General features: G+C 38.1%; 1 protein-coding gene and 1 pseudogene across 1 annotated transcript in view; both read right to left on the bottom strand.

Annotated features, from left to right (window-relative positions):
- Positions 1 to 15,861, bottom strand: part of LOC134326291 (zinc finger protein 420-like) — a gene marked incomplete at its 3' end in the record, with an annotated part of 192,081 nt that extends 176,220 nt beyond the window's left edge. Inside the window, exons 1-2 of the mRNA XM_063008451.1 lie at positions 15,857 to 15,861; positions 14,267 to 14,965 (exon numbers count right to left, since the gene is read on the bottom strand). Of these exons, the coding sequence (XP_062864521.1) occupies positions 14,267 to 14,965; positions 15,857 to 15,861 (704 nt within the window). The remainder of the gene's footprint in view (positions 1 to 14,266; positions 14,966 to 15,856) is intronic.
- LOC134327188 (5S ribosomal RNA) lies at positions 9,349 to 9,457 on the bottom strand (annotated as a pseudogene).
- Positions 15,862 to 20,035: the final 4,174 nt, after the last annotated feature.

The raw sequence follows: 20,035 nt of genomic DNA, 5'->3' as shown, positions 1-20,035 counted from the left end.
GAAGTAATCCTTAATGAAACCATGCAAAACGTTAATGGTCACTAACTATCTACAAATACACTATAAACAAAGCCGTGTTCAGTCCTTACAAACCCAATCATGTCCTCACAAACCAGCCATGTGTCACGTCTACTCTTACACAAACTACTTAGCCTACTGACTGTACATAGATCGTACAGAGCACAATTTAAACATAATGAATACAAATATGAAATGACATCTAAATCACTCCTCAAAGTGTTACAAGTACTGTAATGATCACTGTTTCTGTGCTTCAGGAAACTGTGCTGACTTTTGTACCAAGTCCTCACAAACCAAACTATGTTCTTATAAAGCAGTCTCAAGTCAGGTATACAAATACACATCCCTCATAACTGCCACAATGTTGAGCTGATCTAATTATGAATAGACTGCAATAAGTGAAATATTTATTTATCGGGATGTCTGATTCAAGATGGTCTTGAATTATTACGTTACTTGAAGCAAACACAAGGTCATCGTTTATCTAGTGAGAAAAAGGAGATAACACAATTGTTGTAGAGTACACCAACATGACTGTTGCAGAAATATCAATTAGAAGTAATCCTAAATAAAACCAAGTAACGATCACCGACTATCTACAAATACACTCAATCCCACATCCAGCTCTTACAAACCCAATCATGTCCTCACAAACCAGCCATCAGTCACATTCACTCATACACAAACTACTTGGCTGATTCAGACAACTACACAACACAATTATTATTAAGTTAAATAACTTTTAGCTCATTAGGTGAGCTGCTAGATGTCTCTGTTGCACTAAGAGTTACATGTAAATGCGGATTAAAGAGCTTTTCAGAGAACAATGTTACAAGCTTTTCTAATGGCATCTACAGAGATAAACAACAAAACATATTTGTTGAATACGTAAAAGAGTTAAATTTACATTAACCCTAACATGCATTATTTAAACCTACAGTCAGTATTTATTGATAAACCAAGGCATATAATTATGTATTTGCTCTGTCTGAGTGAAATATGGAATTTAAAATCAAATCCTCCATGTTCTTGAAATGGATGTTTGTCTATTTGTAGAGCACACCACAACTGATTTATACCCAGTTCTTAAATACTGACAAAATGTCATTATACCTCTTCAGGTTCCCCATTAACCCCTTATAAACCAATCCCTGCTCTTACAAACCAGTAGGAAGTAATCCTTAATGAAACCATGCAAAACGTTAATGGTCACTAACTTGATCTACAAATACACTATAAACAAAGCCGTGTTCAGTCCTTACAAACCCAATCATGTCCTCACAAACCAGCCATGTGTCACGTCTACTCTTACACAAACTACTTAGCCTACTGACTGTACATAGATCGTACAGAGCACAATTTAAACATAATGAATACAAATATGAAATGACATCTAAATCACTCCTCAAAGTGTTACAAGTACTGTAATCATCACTGTTTCTGTGCTTCAGGAAACTGTGCTGACTTTTGTACCAAGTCCTTACAAACCAAACTGTGTTCTTATAAAGCAGTCTCAAGTCAGGTATACAAACACACATCCCTCATAACTGCCACAATGTTGAGCTGATCTAATTATGAATAGACTGCAATGAGTGAAATATTTATTTATCGGGATGTCTGATTCAAGATGGTCTTGAATTGTTACGTTACTTGAAGCAAACACAAGGTCATCGTTTATCTAGTGAGAAAAAGGAGATAACACAATTGTTGTAGAGTACACCAACATGACTGTTGCAGAAATATCAATTAGAAGTAATCCTAAATAAAACCATGCAAAACGTTAAGTAACGATCACTAACTTTATCTACAAATACACTCTGAAGCTCAGCATTGTGTATAATTGTGTTGTGTAGTTGTCTGAATCAGCCAAGTAGTTTGTGTATGAGTGAACGTGACTGATGGCTGGTTTGTGAGGACATGATTGGGTTTGTAAGAGCTGGATGTGGGATTGTTCAGAGTGTATTTGTAGATAGTCAGTGATCGTTACTTGGTTTTATTTAGGATTACTTCTAATTTATATTTTTGTACAACAGTGTCGATGTTCTGTGTACATTTTATTTTGTACTTTTTTGCTCTTCATAAATAAGGGGATGGATCAAATGATTATTGCATTTGCTTCTCAAAGTGTCTTGTGTCATGACCATCTGGAGTTAGACATCCCAGTAAATAAATATTAGATTTTTTTAAATCTGTTCCTAATTAGATAGGTTGAGCATTGTGTCCTATTCTGTGCTCGACTAAGGCATTTGTGTGTTTTTGTATACCTGACTTAAGGCTGCTTCATAAGGTTTGCTGATTTTGTATTTCAGGATACTGTGTTGACTTTTGTACTAATACAGTGATCATTACAGTACTTGTAACACCTACAATATAGATACAGTGTATCACAAAAGTGAGTACACCCCTCACATTTCTGCAGATATTTAAGTATATCTTTTCATGGGACAACACTGACAAAATGACACTTTGACACAATGAAAAGTAGTCTGTGTGCAGCTTATATAACAGTGTAAATTTATTCTTCCCTCAAAATAACTCAATATACAGCCATTAATGTCTAAACCACCGGCAACAAAAGTGAGTACACCCCTAAGAGACTACACCCCTAAATGTCCAAATTGAGCACTGCTTGTCATTTTCCCTCCAAAATGTAATGTGATTTGTTAGTGTTACTAGGTCTCAGGTGTGCATAGGGAGCAGGTGTGTTCAATTTAGTAGTACAGCTCTCACACTCTCTCATACTGGTCACTGAAAGTTCCAACATGGCACCTCATGGCAAAGAACTCTCTGAGGATCTTAAAAGACGAATTGTTGCGCTACATGAAGATGGCCAAGGCTTCAAGAAGATTGCCAACACCCTGAAACTGAGCTGCAGCACAGTGGCCAAGATCATCCAGCGTTTTAAAAGAGCAGGGTCCACTCAGAAAAGACCTCGCGTTGGTCATCCAAAGAAGCTGAGTGCACGTGCTCAGCGTCACATCCAACTGCTGTCTTTGAAAGATAGGCGCAGGAGTGCTGTCAGCATTGCTGCAGAGATTGAAAAGGTGGGGGGTCAGCCTGTCAGTGCTCAGACCATACGCCGCACACTACATCAAATTGGTCTGCATGGCTGTCACCCCAGAAGGAAGCCTCTTCTGAAGTCTCTACACAAGAAAGCCCGCAAACAGTTTGCTGAAGACATGTCAACAAAGGACATGGACTACTGGAACCATGTCCTATGGTCTGATGAGACCAAGATTAATTTGTTTGGTTCAGATGGTCTCAAGCATGTGTGGCGGCAATCAGGTGAGGAGTACAAAGATAAGTGTGTCATGCCTACAGTCAAGCATGGTGGTGGGAATGCCATGGTCTGGGGCTGCATGAGTGCAGCAGGTGTTGGGGAGTTACATTTCATTGAGGGACACATGAACTCCAATATGTACTGTGAAATACTGAAGCAGAGCATGATCCCCTCCCTCCGGAAACTGGGTCGCAGGGCAGTGTTCCAGCATGATAATGACCCCAAACACACCTCTAAGACGACCACTGCTTTATTGAAGAGGCTGAGGGTAAAGGTGATGGACTGGCCAAGCATGTCTCCAGACCTAAACCCAATAGAACATCTTTGGGGCATCCTCAAGCGGAAGGTGGAGGAGCGCAAAGTCTCGAATATCCGCCAGCTCCGTGATGTCGTCATGGAGGAGTGGAAAAGCATTCCAGTGGCAACCTGTGAAGCTCTGGTAAACTCCATGCCCAGGAGAGTTAAGGCAGTTCTGGGAAATAATGGTGGCCACACAAAATATTGACACTTCAGGAACTTTCACTAAGGGGTGTACTCACTTTTGTTGCCGGTGGTTTAGACATTAATGGCTGTATATTGAGTTATTTTGAGGGAAGAATACATTTACACTGTTATATAAGCTGCACACAGACTACTTTTCATTGTGTCAAAGTGTCATTTTGTCAGTGTTGTCCCATGAAAAGATATACTTAAATATCTGCAGAAATGTGAGGGGTGTACTCACTTTTGTGATACACTGTACATACATCCACATGATTTATCACCATTATTTGTTATCCACATCCCACTTTATTATACATGATTTATATTTGATTTTTCATAGACCTAGCAGGGTTTTTTTTAGGGGTTCTTAATTGGAGACTGTAAAAGAACAACTGAAAGCATTAGTTTTGGTGATTTTGAAAGTGGATTTTACTGTTTCTCTAGTGTGATTGGCGAATTTTTAACCTGATGACCAGGATGTTATTTGCCATATTTTTGAACTTGTCTACACAGTAGATAACAGTTTATTTTAGTTATGGAATAACTAAAGCTATAGAATAATGTTATTTGGTTCAAGTATTGAACCAGCTTTTAATACAAGAAATGGGTGTTACAGGTGTCTGTGGATTCTATATTCTGTTTGACTTTTTGGCTTTTTCATTGGTAGATGGTGTACCTGATACTACAGTGACAAGAAGGAAAGTAGTTCGGAGGCCATGGACAACAAAGGAGGTCCTTGCTGTAATGAGGCATTTCAAATATCGGTCGTATTCAAACCACAAAGGGTCGTTTGGCTTCAAAATTGGAGTGCGAGAAATGCAAGAAAGCAGAATTTCCCATTTAAGAAGGGCAAATTTTTTTGTTTAAAAAGTGTCTTAGATACTGTTTTTAAGATAGTTGTTCCTGTTGAAAACTACTTCCAATAGTCTCCTCACAAAAATCCCTTTTGATGGTTTTGAGTTCCATATCAAAGGGTGTGAATACTTATGTACCTATTATGTTTAAATGTTTACATTTTTAAAAGATTTACAAAAATGTCTGAAAACATGTTTTCTCTTTGTCATTATGGGTTATTTAGTGTAGATTTTTTTTAAAGAAAACTAAACTCAAATCGGATTTCGAATATGTCTGTAACGTAACAAAATGTGGGAAAAGTGAAGGGGTGTGAATACTTTCTGATGGCACTGTATATTTATATATTGATGACAGATTGGCCAAAACAAAGCTGTCTTTAAAATATTGGTTACATTAGATTGAAAAGACAGGCAGATTATGTGTCCTTTTATGCCTTTGATTGTCCTCTTAAGACAGTATCTGCTCATGTTTGTGTTTGTGTATGTGGTGTGTGCTGATAAACCATGTGTGTCCTTTTAAACACTCTTCAGGTCATGTCTCTCTAAGGCTGTAAAATGTCAGGTATATGATATTTCCATGATTTTAAAATAAAAAGGTGATTCTAATTTGGATGTATCTTTAGCAGGTTTAAATACATTTTTGGGAGTTACTTGCACATTGATAGCATATGTGTAAAGTGGTGTCCCCATAAAGTAGGTACTGAGTCAGGTGTCCTCATATACCATAATTACCAGTATGTGTGTGTATGTGTAGTGTATGTGTGTATTTGTGCAGTGTTTGAGTAGTATTTGTGTATATGTGTAGTGGCTGTGTGTATTTGTGCAGTGTTTGAGTAGTATTTGTCTAGTGTCACACTCTCACACGAACACTTAGACATACTTATAATTACACACACTCACGCATGTATTTGTTTGTGTAGTGTATGTGTAATGTATGTGTGTGTATGTGTTTGTGTAGTGTCTGTGTAGGGTTTGTATGTGTTTGTGTGATTGTGTAGTGTTTGTGTGTATTTGTAGGGTTTGTGTATGTTTGGATTGTGTGTTGCTTTTTGTGTCTGTGTACGTTTTGTGAATGTGTCTTGTTTGTGGGGTGTCTATTTCTGTGTAGTGTTTGTGTAGTATTTGTGTGTGTTTGTGTGTATGTGTAGTGTCAGTGTGTATTTGTGCAGTGCTTGTGTGTGTTTGTCTAGTGCAGCGTTTCTCAAAGTGTGGGGCGCCCACACCTTACTGATGAACACCTGAAAATCTGCTTGAGAATCAGTATCAGCAGCTCCTGTTCAGACCACATAAACCTGACTGATACCATTAAGAGCAAATCATCAGAATAAGGTCAGTGTGATTCAGTCACTTGACCTGTAAGCTAAACATCAATACAGGAACTGAAGCACATTTAAAAAGCTTCAAAGCTTTTTTAAAACATGATGAAAAGTAGATAGAAATGTAGATGACCTGTAGACTGAAACAGTAGATCTCAAGCCATGAAAATGTGGGCACTCTTGGACTAGATTTACAGAAGGTAAATGTGGATGTGGATACAGAGGTATTTGACAGGGATGAAAAGAAAAACAGCCACTAATACAGTGATAAGACCTGAACTCTCACAAATCACGTTTTTGGCACAGATTCAACTATATCTTTTTTGCAAAGTGTTTGCAAAATTTATTTAATTTTTTTATATTGAAATAGAAGACTGATTGAAGGAGCAGTTTAATGATATGTCAAAAAGTGGTTTGATAAAGTACAACAGAAACGACTGGAATAAAGGTGAAAGGAACATTCATGATCTTTGAAGTTATTTCAACAAAGTTAAACTTGATCTATTTTTGTCAGCATTTTGTTGAAGGGGGGGCATGAAAATTCCATCTTCCAAAAGGGGGCATGACAGAAAAAGTTTAAGAACCACTGGTCTAGTGTCACACTCGCACACACTTTAGACATACGTATAATTACACACACATACACTTACACACTGTACACACATACACACTGCACACACACACACACACTGTACATACACACACTGTACACACACACACACTATCTCTCTTCTGTGTTAATTGGTTTATTTTGTGTTTCCTCTCCAGATGTTTGTCGGTTCTCACTGGATCCAAACACAGCATTTCGACAACTTCTTCCGTCTGTCTGAGGAGAACAAAGTGGTGACCAGCAGTAGAACATTACAGTCGTATCCTGATCATCCAGATAGATTTGATTGTTGTCCTCAGGTTCTGTGTAGAGAGAGTGTGAGTGGATGCTGTTACTGGGAGGTTGAGTGGAGTGGGGATCATGGGGTTCATATTGTAGTGTCATATAAAAGCATCAGCAGGAAGGGAGATGATGTTGAGTGTGTGTTTGGATATAATGATCAGTCCTGGAGTTTGTACTGTTTTTCATCCAGCTTTGCATTCTGGCACGATATGGAAATGACTCAAATTCCCATAATGCCGAGTTCCTCTAGAATAGGAGTGTATGTGGATTATGAAGCAGGAATTCTGTCCTTCTACAGCGTCTCTGATACAATGAAGCTGCTCCACAGAGTTTAGACCACGTTCACTCAGCCCCTCTACCCGGGGTTTGGTCTTTCTGCACAATCAGAAGTGAAACTGTCAGATTTAACAAATTAAATGAAAAATTTACATGAAAGTGTAACATTAAATTGTTTGGGTGATTTTAGAATCTGTGAGGCAGTGATACATTTATGAAGACTTCTCAAGTCTATTATAAGAAATATCTTATTATAAAAATGATCATTTTCCTTTTGAACCACAGGTTGGTCGTTTTAGCAGTAGCGAGTGCTTATGAGTAGTAATAACTGAGACATTTGGTGTTTCTAGGCTGTTGTAGTGTCATGGATCTTTGCATTTCTTTTGTCTTTTTGAACATTAAAACTGTGGAACTTCTCCAAGTCGGTCTGGGAACACCAGCAAGATTTTGATCTTCAAAAGTTACGGCATGGACTTCATCTGACACCTCCTTCCTGGTTTACGACCCTTTTAACTAGCAGGACTGGCTCCACAGACCCCTCTTCTCAAAACAAAAGACAGACTTGCACCATTAAAAAAACTTTTTTTTTCCCCAGAAAACATTTTTCCCAGAATTTCCTAATGTTTATTACTCTAGGGACCCCTGGCTCAAGAAAGTTAACCATCTGATGGCTCTTCAACGACTCATCCACAGCTGCATAGACCTACCACTCCAGACATTAAGGCACCAGGCCATTCAAAGCCCCCAAGATCTGCTGGAGGAGTTCATACCTACACACTCACCGAAACACACACACAAAGATCTATGGCAATTGTTTTATGTTTTGTAATGTGTGCCCTGTTTATTTTATATTGCTCAGGGTAGAACTGTTTAAATATTATTCTGATCAAATACAAACTTAAAATCTCAGAAGTATTTCATGCTCTATTGTCCCCACTGAATGTATGTGTTATAAAGTTTATCTGTATGGCATGTATAACTCGTACGGATGAAGTTGTTTTAGTAATCATGTATCAGTCAATGTGTTTGTAGTAATGACTTTATAATCATATTAATGTGTGCTAAAGTTATCCAAACACGACTTGATGCTAAGAGTTAACATATCCCAGTATATCTAGGATTGTTTATACCAGCCTATATCTAGTATAAACGTTTAATTGTAGTAAAAGTTAAAATGTTCAATGCTAGATGAAAGTGGTCATTTGGAAGAGCTATAGCACCAGCTAGTGGTTACTAGTAAGTTACTCTTTTGGTGAAATTTGGGAAGCTAAAATGCCGATGCTCTTGAGTCAGTAAGTCTACCAGACATCTAACAGCCACAAGTGCTTATTATCCAGTTTCGGTCGCGAAGACAGAACCCAACCTCGTCACGCAATGCATGGTGTGAGTCTCCTCGCAGAGCTACTCCAAGGAAGCAGACAACCAGACACATCTTCCCCCGTTGTTGAGCCGACCTGGACAGAGGAGAAAGAAACTGCTCCGTCTGTTGAGACCGGTCAAAAGGGCTCCAACGTGAAGAACCATCGCTGGACACATAAACATCCCGATTAGACGCATCTCCCTAAAAAGGTTCCACTCATAACTTCTTAGTATTGAGTTTAGTTTCTCTGCTCATTCAGCCTACATCAGTTTAGACCCACCACTTATCCACCACTTATCTGCCTCCACGATGAGCCTGTATAGAGAGAGAGATTTGATTTTTAAAATTAAATTTTACAATGTGCAGATATAGAAATTACTTTTTAAAAAACTATTTTGTACAGGAAACAAATATAACAGTAAAATTAAAAAGTAAACTGCAAATTTTGCAAAAAAAGTAAAAAGCTAAATTTTCGATTAAAGTGCATAATGCTTTTATACAACACCATGTTTTTACATTATTTAATGTCAGTTTATAAAATGCATCAGTTTATGAAAACCATAATGTATCAATATTTTACACTTAACCAGAACATAAAATAAAACTACTGCATCATGTCCAGGTTGTTTTTTTATCTTGTTCTTCTTGCTGCTATAAATGTTCATATTGGCTTGATCTAGAATAAAATTCAGTAGAATCAGTAAAATCTGTATGATATGGTAATATGAGTTGTTTTACTGTTTTACTGTACTAAGAATTGAAGTATGAGCTGATCTTTGTCTCATTGTGTAGCTTTGATGAAGAAGAAGCCGCTGGGTCAGTGTGTAACAGGAGGTTTGGTGTGAAGGTGGGTGTGTGTGGATAAAAGCTTCCAGCACCTGGTATTACCAAGCGGTCTCCCATCCAAGTACTAACCAGGCCCGACCCTGCTTAGCTTCCGAGATCGGGTGTTCTCAGGGTGGTGTGACCGTAAGCAAGAGACGCTGCAAACAAGCTGCTTCTTATAGACGTCCGTCGTTCAGCCTTTCACTCCGCTGTGTGTCGTCTTTTACTTTCTCTGTTCTACATGCAGCTTTTCAAATAAAAGATCCTGAAACAGTGACAAAACACACAGAGAACCACACACACCGCTCAGCTGCTGCTGCTGATCCTCTTTCACCTGCATTTAGTACAAAAACAGCACAACAAATCATCTGGATTCAACCTTTTCTTCACCATGTACCAGAAAAGTCGCTCACTGCTGCCTACAAAACCACACAAAACACTTTATACAGAAGAACCTTTAACTCTCTCTTACTTTTATTTTTATTTTATTAATAGATAAATAAGACATTATTATCTTTAAAACATGAACAGTTAAAAAAAACAAACACAACAGCAACAATTTATAATAATAATAATAATAATGTCACAAATCTGTACCTATTGAACAAGATGTAATGTATCTCTAGCACCACTAGATGAGAATGATGAACTCCACATGATTATAAACTCCACTTTAACAGTCAGTTAAACGGAAAAGATTTTAATTTGGCTTTTTTCAGTTTATCTGATAATAAATGCAGTACAAGGAGACCTTTGATTTTACCTTTGAGTTATTTGATGATTTTTGTTATAATATTTGTTGTAATATTATGTCATATTTATTTGCTCTTTCATATGTACCAGAAAAGTCATCATTGCTGCCTGCAACACCTTACACAACACCTTTTCTTGCTGATGTGATGTTGTAATGAATAATGTCCAAAATAAATAAATTAAAGCCTTAGATGACATAAACAAACATTTGTTTTATGCAACTTTAAACCTGTAATAAAAGATGAACATTTTAAATGTGTCTTTATTTGCTTTAACTAAGCTAAAGTTTTTAACAGGGACAAAAATGAGTTTCTGTAGCAGCTTGTTTATTAGATTAAGTCCAAAAGCGGGTGTGGCCCATATGGGGATCAAACCTGCGACCTTGGCATTATTAGCACCACGCTCTAACCAACTGAGCTAACCGGCTGATGACCAAAGGCAGGGCATATACCCACATACCCGATTCTACACTGACAGCCCTTCAGTTATGGAGCTGCCACACAGAAACGATGGAGAGCTTTACTGTTGTTGAGCAGAACAGATCTTCCTGTGAGATGACTGATGTTCATGTATTTTTCTTTTAAGAATAAATAAAAGCTGATGCTTTTAACCTCATACTTTCCTAATACTTTTATTCTACACGGTCTAAATTTCTTTTAGTCTTCTGCCATGTGCAGTGCAAGAATTCACTAAATTACACAGCAGTTCTCTTTTTATTTACTTATTTATTTATTTTTGCCATTAACAAAATAGATAGTAACCACTTATAAAGGTCATGCCAAGTTCATTAGGTGAAATGAAGCCAGAATTAAAGATGGCAGAAGAACAGGGTGGTATTCTTACTTTCAGTGATTAAATTACTCAGGTCAGAAAGTCCTGATACACAGCACATGCTCACCTGACTCTCTTAAACATGCTCCCCCTAATCGTTAAGGTGAATGTGGCCCGTACGGGGATTGAACCAGGGCCCCTGCCATTATTCACCACATGCTAACCAACTGAGCTAACCGGCCAGTTCATCTAGGCTCTGTAGATCTTTGTACATAATTCTACACTAACTCCATTTACCCAGCTGCATGGCAGCACAAAAACCATTTGAGATTCTGCACACTTACAGTGAAGATCAAAGCAAAACTTCACAACGAGAAATCCAGACTTCAATGAATTTCGTTGAGGAATAACAGAGAACTTGAGTGACTCCCATTCTTAATCCATAGGGTTTAATATGATGTCGACCACCCTTTGCAGCTATAACAGCTTTAACTCTTCTGGGAAGGCTTTCCACAAAGTTTAGGAGTGTGTTTATGGGAATGTTGACCATTCTTCCAAAAGTGCATTTGTGAGGTCAGACGCTGATGTTGGATGAGAAGGCCTGGCTCACAGTTTTCACTTTAATTCATCCCAAAGGTGTTCTATCAGGTTGAGGGCAGGCCAGTTAAGTTCTTCCACACCAAACTGGCTCATCCATGTCTTTATGGACCTTGCTTGGTGCACATTCACAAACTGTTCCCACAAAGTTGGGAGCATGAAATTGTCCTAAATCTCTTGGCATGCTGAAGCATGGCATTTCTTTCACTGAAACTAAGGGGCTGAGATTAACTCCTGAAAAACACCCCCTCCACCAAACTTTACACTCGGCACAATGCAGTCAGACGAGTACCGTTCTCCTGGCAACCACAACACCCAGACTAGTCTATTGGATTGCCAGATGGAGAAGTGTGATTCATCACTCCAGAGAACACGTCTCCATTGCTCTAGAGTCCAGTGGCGGCGTGCTTTACACCACTTTGCATTGCGCTTGGTGATGTAAGGCTTGGATGCAGCTGCTGGGCCATGGAAACCCATTCCATGAAGCTCTACACACTGTTCTTGAGCTCATCTGAAGGCCACATGAAGTTTGGAGGTCTGTAGCGCTTGACTCTGCAGAAAGTTGGCAACCTCTGGCATCCGCTGACCCAGCTCTGTCATTTTACAAGGCCAACCACTTCATGGCTGAGTTGCTGTCGTTCCTAATCACTTCTACTTTGTTATAATAGCGCTGACAGTTGACTGTGGAATATTTAGTGGTGACGAAATTTCATGACTGGACTTGTTGCACAGGTGGCATCCTATCACGGTACCACGCTGGAATTCACTGAGCTCCTGAGAGCGACCCGTTCTTTCACTAATGTGTGTAAAAGCAGTCTGCATGCCGAGGTGCTTGGTTTTATACCCCTGTGGCAATGGAAGTGATTGGAACACCTGAATTCAATTATTTGGATGGGTGAGTGAATACTTTTGGCAATATAGTGTATTTTGTAACTGGACCTCGTGTATTATAAAATGGTTGTTAATAGTGTACTGTCTCTTTAACCCTCCTATTACCTTTAGGGTCAATTTGACCCCATTCAATGTTTAACGTCTTTAAATAATTGATTGACATAATTTTTTTGCTTCATATTTAATGACTTTTCCTAATTTAATGGGGACAACTGGGTAAATATAAAATTAACATGAAAATATGTTTTTAATGCCCTGTACGCATGTTGTACGCATCGGTGTTCTTTTGGGTCAGTTTGACCCCAGGCTTATTTAGCTGTATAAAACATATAAAAAATATCATATTTACACACATTTGTTTTGGTTGTTTAGGGTGACATTGAAGTCACTATGAATTGTAATTTAACAATCTTCAAAAAACTTTAAGGCCCTAACCTCACATACTCATAACTGTAGTAGTGCCAGAACCACTGATAGTTCACACAACATGGGGGAGGGGAAAACATCCTCGTGAGATTTTTGATATTTCCCATGCTGTGGGGACAGGAAAATATGGTTCCCGTTAATAGAGACAGAGGATGATGTTGAGGAGGACCCTGTTGAGAATGAGTCCCTCAGTGTTGACCCTTCTTTTGTCTCTCAACCACCAGCAAACACACTACCTTCCAAAAATGAAAAGTTATTATGGTCTGTCTCCCCACTTAAACAACAGGGTAGACTTAGTGCTAATAAAATCAGCATTTGAGCTCTTACTAACACCATCTCTTGAGAAGAATATACTTCAGATGGCAAATTTAGAGGGGAGGTGTGTGTATGGGGACAGTTGGAAAGACTTGGATGTGACCCACTTGCAAGCCTACATTGAATTGGCTCATTTTGGCAGGACTGTACAACTCAAAAGGTGAAGCAACAGTAAGTCTTTGGACTGCTAACACTGGAAGAGCAATATTTTCAGCCACCATGTCTCTAAACACAGTCCATGTTTTTTCCCGTGTCATACGCTTTGATGACAGAGAATCAAGGCAGGGCCGACGAGAGCGTGACAAACTTGCAACAATATGTACCTAGAAAGTATATAAAGCCAATAAAACACCACTTCAAATTTTAGATTAATCGATGAGATTTTATAGTAATCTGCATATTCCTCCATAGTCGTGCAACAGGTATTCTGGATGTATAAGGGGGGTGAGTACGGGTTTTTTTTTTAAGGCTATTTAAGTGGTCAACGAACAAACATAAAGTATGTGACATAAACTTGGGTAAAAACTTTAATTATAATCATTTTCTAGAGGTTTAAATTCTGTTAGTAAACTTGAAGGTAATAGGAGGGTTAATGCAGAAAAGTACATTGAGATCTTAGAGCAACATGTGCTGCTTTCAAGACATTGTCTTTTCTAGGGACATCCAGCATTTTTTAACAAGATGATGCAAAACCACCTGCTGCACACATTAACAAGGTGTGGCTGAGGAAGAAGAGGGTACGGGTACTGGACTGGCCTGCCTGCAGTCCTGACCTGGCCCCTTTAGAGAATGTGTGAAGAATTTTGAAAGGAAAAATGCGATAGCATTCATAATATGAAGAATTCTTGCAAACACCATAAAGACCAGGGTAAAATTCTTCCACTTGAAAGATAAAGTTGTTCTGTGTTTATTAAAGTAGATTAAACTTGAATAAAGAACAAAAACAGATTCAGATCTGAGGTTGGTACATTTCACCACATTACTTTTAATGATTAATAATCATATTCATACCATCATGTATATTTAATAATTAAACTAGAACAGTTCTAGAAAAAGAAAACCATACAGCTTTACCTCCTGTGTGAATGTGCTGGTGTTGTTAGAGAGAATAATGCACAAACATACTTTCCACACTTTTAACAGTGATGTAGTTTTTTTGTGTGAGTTTGTTGATGTCGTTTAAGATTACTTTCATAAGCAAAAAACTTTCCACACTCTGAGCAGTGATACGGCTTCTCTCCAGTGTGAACACGCTGGTGTACCTTAAGGGCACTACTTTGAATAAAACTCTTTTCACACTCTGAGCAGTGATACGGTTTCTCTCCTGTATGAACATGCTGGTGTACTTTAAGAGCATTACTGTTAGCAAAACTCTTCCCACACTCTGAGCAGTGATACGGTTTGTTTCCTGTGTGAACACGCTGGTGTTGTTGGAGTTTACTCTGTCGAGTAAAACTTTTTCCACACTCTGAGCAGTGATACGGTTTCTCTCCTGTGTGAACACGCTGGTGTACTTTAAGCTCACTACTTCGAGTAAAACTCTTTTCACACTCTGAACACTGAAATGGCTTCTCTCCTGTGTGAATGCGCTGGTGTTTTTGGAGCGTACTGTGACGAGAAAAACTGTGTCCACACTCTGAACACTGAAATGGCTTCTCTCCTGTGTGAATGCGCTTGTGTTTTTGGAGCGTACTCTGACGAGAAAAACTGTTTCCACACTCTGAGCAGTGATATGGCTTCTCTCCTGTATGAATGCGCTGGTGTCGTTGGAGATGACTCTGCTTAGTAAAACTCTTTCCACACTCTGAGCAGTGATATGGCTTCTCTCCTGTGTGAATGCGCTGGTGTTGTTGAAGATGACTCTGTGTAGTAAAACTCTTCCCACACTGAGCAGTGATGAAAGTTCTTCATGTTTATGCTTTGATAAGACTGTAGAAACTGTTTCCTTGGAAAGCAACAGAAACAAAGAAACAAGTCGATTAATTAGAATTACTTTTACTACATTAATACCACAATAATATTAAACTCATCACCTAGTAATAAAAACATTAAATTCACTTCACGTCTAAGTGAGAATCTGAATAATAATGTGAATTATAAATATATTGTCTGGCCCTTTAAGAATGTTAAGTGCACTATAGGGCGCAGGGAGCGAGTGTGTAGGGAGGATTTCGGAATTGACCGTTTCCGACTGTGCTCCTGTTGTTCTGCACTGAGCTTGAGTGATTTAAAGTAGCGTTCTCATTAAACCACTCAAATGTTTGGACTTGAATGAATTATTTTACATTATTTTACATCACCGTCATCGCAACATTAACATTTACATTAATATTTTTTTCTTACCATATAGAACTTCTGTATTACAGGCAGAACTAATCGTACACGTTCATACACTTTTAAGAAATAGCTATAACTAGAAACTAACCAGTTAACTTTTTGAAATATATTGAAGTGTTTAGCCTGCTATTATTGTGTTTTGTGTGGGCAGTGAGAGGTTACAATGGCTATATGTTAATATGTTATATGTTAATATGTTTAAAAGTGTAATTGATACAGATGCATTTACAGTTATGCATATTTATTATAGATCAGATGGGATAAGCAATGTTTGACGTTCTGATTGTTTAATTTTTTTGTAATAAAACATTAAAATATTGTGATTACACAATATTTCGTCTGCACAAAATCCATACTACTGTCCAGGCGTCATCAACTGTTTAAAAATTATCTTTCAATATTTCCTCTTTGGAGTGGAATTATGTTGGGGAATCTACTGACAAAACAGAAAACACTGACGACATTTTTTCAGAAAAAACAAGAGAGACTAATTGGCATGTTGAGGCATGGTTTGGTATAATCAAGCATAACATCCTAAACAAAAAGAAAGGATTGCATCCAGGACAGTTTGTGAGAAAAGTGCACAGTTCTCTTCAGGGCAGGTACACTGAGCACATTGTCAACCACAGTTTCCCTGATGGCCTTCTTGTAAAACCACTTCAATTACAAGACATCAGCCTGTCTCAGGAAATGTGGGCCAAACGTCAGGAGACAAAAAGCACAGAGGTTTCTCGGTCAAAATTTTGGGGCTTAAACCAGAGACCCTCTGATCACTGGTCCAGTACCTTAGCCACTGGGCTACAGCTACAGCAGTGGGACTATTAATTTGAAACGTGGTTGTAGTAACTAGTACGGGTGACTATTTAACTACTACAACCTTTGTCTTTTCAAAATTTGCATTTCTCAATTTTTGTAAATTTTGCAAAATTTTTTATTACTTATTATACACATGCTGGGGGACTTTTAACTTAGATTGTGGTTGTAGTAAGTAGTACAGGTGACTAGTTAACTACTACAACCTTTGTCTTATCAAAATTTGCGTTTATCAATTTTTTTTTTTTTTTTTTTTTTTTAATTATTTGATTACTTACTGCACCCATGCTGGGGGACTTTTAATTCGTTTTGTGGTTGTAGTAACTAGTACGGGTGACTAGTTAACTACTACAACCTTTGTCCTTTCTAAATTTGCGTTTCTCGATTTTTGTTAATTTTTAAAAAACTTTGATTCGTTACTGTATCCATGCTGGGGGACTTTTAATTTGTAATTTGGTTGTAGTATCTAGTACAATTTTTGTACAATTTTTGATTTGTTACTGCACCCATGCCTTGGAATTTTTAATTTGTATTGTCATTATAGTAACTAGTACAGGGGACTAGTTAAGTACTACAACCTACATCTTATCATAATCAGATTTTCTTCATTTTTGTTAATGCTTTTTATTATTTGTTTTGTTTCTGTACTCATGCTGTAGGACTTTTAATTATTATTGTGGTTGTAGTAACTAGTACAGGGGACTAGTTAAGTTCTTCAACCTCAAGTTCTTGATGTGTACTGTACCCATACTGTAGGACTTACAGTTAGGATTGCCAACCGCCCTATAAATACGGAATCGTTCCTTATTTGCAAACTAAACGTCGTGTTCCATATTGAACTGATCCGGGACGCGCTTTGTTCCGTATTTTTATCAGTGGGAGAGAAATGCTGCAGATTAGACTGAGACAGGGTGATGTGTATGAAACAGAAGGAAACGGCTGCTACCGTGGGAATTAGAAAGTGTTTAGTTATTATTTTAAGTAGTGTTCACTTTTAATCTTTGTAACGCCGTGTGTGCGCAAGTTAATCAGCATAACAACCTGTTTATTACTCCGCTGTTTATTTTCAGTGTGAAGATGGATTGTATAAAAATGTTGTTTGCACTATTCAGAAAAAAATGTTACATGATGTTCTTTATGCATGTTGTTTTGTCTAAAATATGGTTCTGATTTATTACTATAAAGAATAATGTCTCTATGACGGTGTAAGACCCTATGCCTTCCGCCAACCCGACAGCCCAGGGTGTTCCTTATTTCCAGTTCTGAAAGTTGGCGACCAGTGGCGGCTGGCTAAAAATTTTGAGGGGGGCGCAAACAAAACAACATTAAAAACAAAACAATAAAAAACAAGCCTTTAAAAGTAGCACTATTTGAACACGAATTTTGCCCTTTTTTTCTTCAAGTGAACGCTTTGTGAAAGCGTTTTTTGTAAAGACAAGACTGAATTATCTCTCATTTTGGAAGAAATGCTGCTCCAATCTGCAACTAACTGTTTAACGTGAACCGAGCTGACGAGCCGCAGCTGAATGAATCAGTTAATGAGTCGACTCGGGGATTGTCCAATCACACGGCGTTTAAAAAAAATAAGCCAATAGTGACACACTTCTAATAAGAGTGGGTGTGTACGGTGTGGAAAATTTAAAACAACCAATTAAAGAGCAGCCTCAGACCACGTGCTTGCCAAGAACTTCTAAAACTCAAAAACTCGCTAGAACTTCAGCGCAGATGAACCTCACATTTACTAAATAACATTAAATAAAATTACCAGAAAAACATTTTTAAACAAATTCGATTGTAGTTTGTTCCTTGTTTACTGAGGCATCAGTTCGTGCAATTTAATTAATTTTTGAACGTTTATTAGCCGAGAACGAGCCGAAAGAAAGTGGAATGTCCAATATAAAACTAACTTTACCACGGTGAGCAGGTGAGCTTCAGAGCGTAAGTTGCTATAGTAACTGACACAGGCTCTCTTTAATCCCGGTTTCTGGAACGAAAAACCTCGAGTTTTCATTAATTCTGAGTTAACTTACCCGGTTTAATCACTTAACCCGCTTTCTGGAATACCCCCCACTGCTCAATTGATTCATTTTGGTGGATCGGTTCAAATGAATCGGTTCAGTAATATGAATCGTGTGTGATGCTAACAGTTAGCGGAGCAGCTAATAGTTTGTTTGTTACGCGCTGCAATCAGCGAGCTCCAACCGCCCACCCCTCCCTCACTGTGGATGCGCGCATGTCCTAAAGTCTCAGTTTTCAAGGTAAACCTGAAGCAGAAATTCGGCGCTTCACATTTAAAAAATACCGTCACCATTTTTGAATACCGCGGTATACGGTAATATCGTCATACCGCCCAACCCTAGTCTGATGTTCTTTACATCTAGTTTCTCATCCACTCCCAATAACAGTGCTGTACTAATACTTTTAACTTTTACTATAAACCTGTAAAACAACCTGTAAACAAAGCTACAAGAACTCGCTGTTTCTATCAAACATTACAAACTGTAAACAAAGCTGAAAATGTGACGCGTTTATATCAAAATGTTAGATTTAATAATGAATAAACTCTGAATCCGTTACAATCCACTGATTCATCGGTTCAATGAATCGGTTCATCAGTACTGAATCATGTGTGGTGCTAACAGTTAGCGGAGCAGCTAATAGTTTGTGTGTTTAAATAAAACTGGAGTTAAAGCTCCTCAAATCCTCACAGTGATGTTTTATTATAAACTCTAGTTTTATTATTAATTAGAATGTGGTTATAATTAAATATAAGGGTTATAATTAAATACATATTTTACTTACAGATGAGGCTCTACAGTACAAACACAGCAGCTTCTTGTTCTTCTTATGATGTTTAATGGCGGTTGGCAGAACAACTTAAGACGCACCAGCGCCACCAACTGGACTGGAGTTGAACAGCAGCTTAGCAGTAAAACATCTCCATTAGCCCTGTATCTCTCAGCTACAGTGTTGGGGGGAACGCGGTACAGTCACGTGATTACTTTTTATCTGTAACGAAGTCATGTAACGCGTTACAGTTACATATTTGTAATGACATTACAGTTACTGTGATGAGGGATGAGTCGTTCCGGAATGAACCGATTCTATTGAATGACTCTTTGAAATGAACTAAAAGAACCGAGTCGCTCCTCTAGTATAAGGATAAATAATTAAGGAATAAACTTGTTTAATGATGTTAAATCTGATTGGTTCATGGCGTTTGTGTTTTAAAGCAGAAACAAACACAGACACATCTCTGCACAAGAGAGGATTTTTCTGAAACTAAATAAATAAAGTAAATAAATGGAATTTGTTTGTAGATGTGATTCCAGTATACAGTATTTGTTTGGGTTTTAGAATGTAACGTGAAAGTAAAGTAATGAGGAACGAGATTATATTTTCCAGGATGTAATGAGTAAAGTAATCCCTGATAGCACATATACGTCTCAGAGACGTCTGGAAAAGGTCGGAACATCTTAAATGCATCGCGTTCCATTTAACTTGATCTTACATTGGTCTTATCATCATCACCGCGTTCTACATATTGAACGCATACGCATATACGTCTTTTTGACATCTGCATTATGCAGCAATTTTCACCCGAGCTGCAATTTCCCAGTTCGGATTCTGACCTCGTCGAACTTTCACACCATATGCTCACAACATGAAAAAAGTAGTTAGTATTGTATCCAGTACGCTGGAAGGTAGAATTATTACTGTTTTTTTAACCTCTTTCTTAACTCGCACTTAGGACATAACTACACTGGGCGAGTCGCAGGCTCCTCAGTTCATACAGGCAGGCAGACAGACGTGACCTACCTTACT

This window comes from Trichomycterus rosablanca, chromosome 14, assembly GCF_030014385.1.
Source record: "Trichomycterus rosablanca isolate fTriRos1 chromosome 14, fTriRos1.hap1, whole genome shotgun sequence".
NCBI classification, from domain to species: Eukaryota; Metazoa; Chordata; class Actinopteri; order Siluriformes; family Trichomycteridae; genus Trichomycterus; species Trichomycterus rosablanca.
The sequence above is the reverse complement of the archived record's forward strand: the minus strand, read 5'-3'. Positions and strand labels throughout refer to the sequence as shown.